The 5,538-nt window shown below is 38.2% G+C and overlaps 1 protein-coding gene across 1 annotated transcript in view; it reads left to right on the top strand.

Moving 5' to 3' along the window:
* The first annotated feature begins 261 nt into the window (after positions 1–261).
* TC2N (tandem C2 domains, nuclear) overlaps positions 262–5,538 on the top strand; it is a 36,562-nt gene continuing 31,285 nt past the window's right edge. Inside the window, exons 1-2 of the mRNA XM_042781486.1 lie at positions 262–328; positions 2,102–2,335. Coding sequence (XP_042637420.1) covers positions 262–328; positions 2,102–2,335 — 301 coding nt within the window. The remainder of the gene's footprint in view (positions 329–2,101; positions 2,336–5,538) is intronic.

The following is a 5,538-nucleotide window of genomic DNA, read 5'->3' as shown; positions in this document are numbered from 1 at the left end:
TTTTTTAAAGCATGTAATTTTGATAACTTGTAAGAAGCTTACATGCTACAGAATGACATGGGACCAAAAATGAGAATACTTTATCTTTAAACCTTTTTGCTTCAGGGCCTCACTATGTTTTAGAAAGACAGATACTATGATTTCTTTTGTGGCATCTACTGGCATTAAGCATAATCATTTTTAATTTTCTTTCTTCCTATCAACAGATAACTATTAAAGCTGGAAGTTTGTATCTTTTGCTGGATTTTGGAAATTGATGTAATGGCAACAGAATTTATAAAGAGTTGCTGTAGAGGATGTTTCTATGGTGAAACAGAAAAGCACAACTGTGAGTTGTTCTGTTTTGCTTTCACGTCAAGAAACGTTTATTCAATGCCATCTTTGTGGTATTTGTTTTTAATATACTAGGTGTATTTCCTAATTTCAAGGGATTTGTAATCTCTGGGGGAGGCATACACAAAATACAAGGCTTGCTAGGTAAGTATTCCAATACTTCAGACACCCTGGAGTATAGGGAAGAGACAGACATCCAGTCCAGGAGACCCTTGAGATATTGGCCACAAAGAAAACAGAATTTGGCTAGGAAATCTGAACAGATTTTAGGAAGGTGAGGGGGAGAAAGGAAGTAAGAGAAGCTAAGAGTTGGACATGGGCATTCTAAGTAGAGAAAATAGTACTGGCAAAGGCAGGGAGAGGAGAGAAGTGTTGGGTGTGTTTGGGGGACAGCATACTGTGGTTCAATTTAAATAAAGACATTTTTTAGTTTATAGGCAGTGCATTTAAAATTGCCCTCGTAAATGGACTCAGTTACATGGATTGCCTCTCAGCCCAGAAGTAGAAAGACCTACATAGAGAACACCTACCCCAGGTCGATGCACCCACCTACTCTAGGGATGTGCACCCTTTGGATCAGTCAGCCATGAGACACCAGTGGGGTAGCACTCACTTAAAGAGAAAGCTGGACAGATAGGGATGCATAGATAAGAAGGGCACAGGGAGGGGGTGGTCCTAGGGAGGAAAGGAGAGAAGAGTTTTTTATGGTTAGGGATGGTAATTGGGGGCATGAAATCAGATGTGCATGGACTGTTGAATGTAAAACAAGTTTGCTTTATAAATTTGCACCAAAAGCATAATTTAAAAAAATTGCCCTTCATAAATGAATGACCAACGAAAGAAAAGACCCATAACTTTATTAAGACCCACATTTATCAATGACTTCTGGAAATTTCCCTATTACATGATTTCCTCATCTTTTTCAGGGTTGACTGGGATTCTGTTTACCTTTGGCTCCTTCTTGTATTTCTAAGTCTAGAGCAGTGCTTCTTAGTATATTTGTGTATGAAACCTTTTTCTTCTTTTTTCACATTAAAGCATTTCATAAAATCATACACAGTAATGGTTGTAGTTTTATCAGTATTTAAGTACTTATATCGACTCAATGGCAGTGGGTTTGTTTTGGTTTATAGATGATACTAAATATGCATAAAGATTAACTCTGGGTGTCCTGTATCTCCTATCTTAAGTCCAGCAGCTTAGAAACTGCATATCATATGTGAGAGTGATAAAACGGGTCACAGAAGCTTGGACAAAGAGAGTTGCTCTTAGGATGTTTATCTGGGGCCAGCATGTATTTTATGATCTGGTGAGGATTTTTGTAGACTTGGAGACCTTTAGCTTAAGAATTACTTTATTAAAGTGTTCAAGACTGATGTTAAACAGTAGTACTGACAACATGAATTACTTTGTTGACAGTATTTTTAAATGACTAGAGTTTACTTGAAAGCATTTTTGAAATTAACTACAAAATAAGCTTGTTTTCCATCTATGAACTCTTTTCTGGGAATGAGACTCTAAAAACTGCTTTTAGCATTTTGATAACCTCAAATTACTTTGGCAGTAACGTATTAATTGCTGGGATAATAGCTGGACAGGATAAGTGCGGATGCCAGAAGTGCATGATAGGATCCAAGAGTGGTTTATGTATCAGGAATTTCTTCTAAAATGATTAAATACATACCAAAACACATTTTGGGTTTGGTTTGTTATATGTAAATCCACACGCATATCTGTCACTCTTTTCATTTTCTTCCTTTATATGTAGTTTCCGTGGAAAAAGACTTTAAAGCAGCAGTTTCAACTGGCCAGAATACCACCATCTGTGTATCTCCATTGACTTCTGTTTCTGTGAAGCCTCAGGTTGGCTGTACTGAGGATTATTTACTTTCTAAATTGCCATCTGATGGCAAAGAAGTACCATTTGTGGTGCCCAAGTTTAAGTTGTCTTACATTCAGCCCAAGATACAAGGCACTCTTTCATATCTGGAAGAACTTGAAGGTAAAGTAACAAAATGGCAGACTTTAAAAGTCAACATGCAGCATGGAAATGATGTTATTGCTGTTTTGCTTTCTTGTTATTGTTTTGGAAGTAAAATATATATAAATGTTTATAAAATTTTATATTTTGCTCCTTTTGTAAATGAACTTTATGTGTAGTATTTAAAAATTTTTTTATTTTGTTGTTGTTTAGAATATGCACAGCAAAACAAATCCTGATTCAGCCATTTCTACATGTACAATTCAGTGACATTGATAACTTCTAAGTTTTGCAGTCATTCTCATCCTTCTTTTCTGAGTTACTCCTCCTCCATTAACATATGCTCACTGCCTACTAAAATTCTTACCTAACCTTTCAAGTTACTACTGTCAATTTGATCCCTTATAGAGAGAGTTCTTAAAGGAGCACAATGTTCATGCAGACATTTTTTACTAGTTAAGCTAAACTATTGTTTGGTTTTAAGAAGACTTCAGGAGATATTTTTGGTTTACAGTTTAAAGATTATCTCAGGAAGTGATAGTTTCAGGGGTCCATCCATCCTCAGTGACTCCAGGAAGCCTGGAGTCCATGAGAATTAGAACTCTTTTGGTCGGGATTCTTCTATAGTATCTTTGATCATAATGTTCAGTAATGGTAGCTGAGCACCATCCATTTCTTCTGGTGTCATGGCAAAGGAGGCAGTTGTTCATGGAGACAGTTAGCCATACATCCATTTCTTCCTTCTATTCCCGACACTCCTTCCTCTGTTGTTCCAGGTAAGTAGAGACCAATTTTCATTCCTTGGATGTCCCATTGCAAGCTTTTAAGACCCCAAGCTCTACTCAGAAAACTAGGAGATAGAACAGAAGCACTAAAGATGTTATTAAGCCAGTTAACTGGAATGCCCCATGAAACCATGAATATGCAGTATTTTTGAAAGGGCTCATTATGAAATCTGATCATAGCACATTTGTTGGTAGATTTGGCTTTTTAAAAAAGGAATAATATAATAGCCTCAGTTGGCATAGTGAGTAAGGTATTTGGCTACTAACCAGAAGGTCAGTGGTTTAGATCTACCAGCTGCCCTGTAGGAGGATCTACTTCCATAAAGATTTACAGCCTTGGAAACCCAATGAGGGTTGCTGTGGGTTGGAATTGACTTAAGGGCAGTAGACTAGCCTCAGTTATTCTTCACATTTACTGTGTTTATTTTGTCACCTATCTATCCATCAAGAGTATGCATTTTAAATAAATATTAAGATTTAAATAAGGCTTTTGAGAGGTATAAGAAGCTTAGTAAATTGAGAGAAGTTACTCTTCAACTTTTAAAAAATGATATCACTGTGTATTACTTGAGAGAAAAATTGGAATTCTCCAGTGGCTTACTTGTTTCAAAGGAGTTCTGGTGATAAAGCATTCAGCTCATAACCAAATAGTTGGCAGTTCAAACCTACCAACTGCTCTGCAGGAGAAAGATGAGGAAGTCCGCTTCCATAAAGATTTATACCTTGGAAACCCTAAGGGGCAGTTCTACTCTGTCCAGTAAGGTCTTTTTTTTTTTTTTTTTTCAATTGTGATTTGGGTGAAAGTTTACAGAGCAAATTCATTTTCTATATAGCAGTTCACATACTCTTTGTCTCATGACATTGACTGCAGTTTACCCCAATGTAACAGCTCCCCTCCCACTTCTCTGGATAGTTACCTCTTCCCTGTGTCCATCCCTCCATGCACTCCTGCCCCTGAACTGTCTCCCTGTGCATAAACAGCCCTTCTTCCTCCCATGGTTGTGTTCTACAAGGAATGTATCTACTTCAGGTATATGTTTAGCTCTTATGCCTGCCTTTTCGTTGGCTGGAAGCCACAGGTGTGGGTTCAGTTCTAGACCTGAAGGGCAGCTAGGGACCATAGACTCTGGTTCTACCAGGCTCTATCATACCAGCAAACCTGCCCTCCCTGTTTTCTTTCCCCTCCAAATGATTTTGAGTTTTGTTCCACATTGTTCTCCCTCTCTATCCAGGATCTCCTGCATAGATCCCCCTCCAAGTGGTTGACAGTAGTAGCCGGGCACCATCTAGTTCTTCTGGTCTCATAGTCGTATAGGCTGCAGATCACATGGTGTGCCAGTCGCGAGGACTAATTGTTTCCATGAATCTTTAAGTTTTGTTCCACATTGTTCTCCCTCTCTATCCAGGATCTCCTACAGCTTAAAACAACGTAGTGGTGTATGTGCAAAAGGGTTCATCTTTGTTGTCTGTACCTCCTGTGTACCTCTCAGTGTCTTCCTCTTCCTCAGTGCCACCATGTTGATCACTCACATTTGGTACATTGTCCTTCTCTTCACCCAAATCAATACTTATCTCTACCTATCTAACAGTATTCCCTCCCCCTCCCACCCCTGGTAACCAACAGAGCAAATTTCCTTCCATAGATAAACTATTCCTTGGCTTTTTACAATAACAGACTAATACAATATTTGTCCTTCTGTGATTGACTTATTTCACTCGGCATAATGTCCTCCAAGTTCATCCACGTTATGCGGTGTTTTGCAGACTCTACATTATTCTTTAGAGATGCATAGTATTCCATTGTGTGTATGTACCACAGTTTGGTCATCCATTCCTCAGTTGATGGATACCTAGGTTGTTTCCATCTTTTGCTATTGTAAATAGTGCTGCAATGAACATGGGTGTGCATATGTCTGTTCTTGTCATGGCTCTCACTTCTTTAGGATATATACCTAGTAAGGGAAAGGCTGGATCAAATGGTATTTCTAATTCCAACTTTTTAAGGAATTGCCATACTGCTTTCCACAGTGGTTGTACCATTTACAGTCTCACCAGCAGTGTATGAGAGTCCCAATCTCTCCGCATCCTCGCCAGCATTTGTTATTTTCTCTCTTGAACTTTGCTGATAGTGCTGGGGCAAGATGGTATCTCGTTGTTTTGATTTGCATCTCTCTAATGGCTAATGATCGTGAGCATTTCTTCATGTTTTTTGACCACCTGAATATCCTTAGTGAACTGTCTATTCATGTCTTCTGTCCATTTTTTAATTGGATTATTTGTCTTTTGTTATGGAGTTTTCTATAAATTCTAGAGATAAGTCCCTTGTCAGATATGTCATTGCCAAATATTCTTTCCCAATCTGTAGGTTCTCTTTTGACTCTTTTGGAGAAGTCTTTGGAAGCACATAAAAATTTAATTTTTAGAAGATCCCATTCATCT

The sequence above is a fragment of the Orycteropus afer genome, unplaced genomic scaffold (genome assembly GCF_000298275.1).
Source record: "Orycteropus afer afer isolate SDZICR_OR568_19922 unplaced genomic scaffold, OryAfe1.0 scaffold00127, whole genome shotgun sequence".
NCBI classification, from domain to species: domain Eukaryota; kingdom Metazoa; phylum Chordata; class Mammalia; order Tubulidentata; family Orycteropodidae; genus Orycteropus; species Orycteropus afer.
Note: the sequence above shows the minus strand (reverse complement) of the source record. Positions and strands in the feature narration are given on the sequence as shown.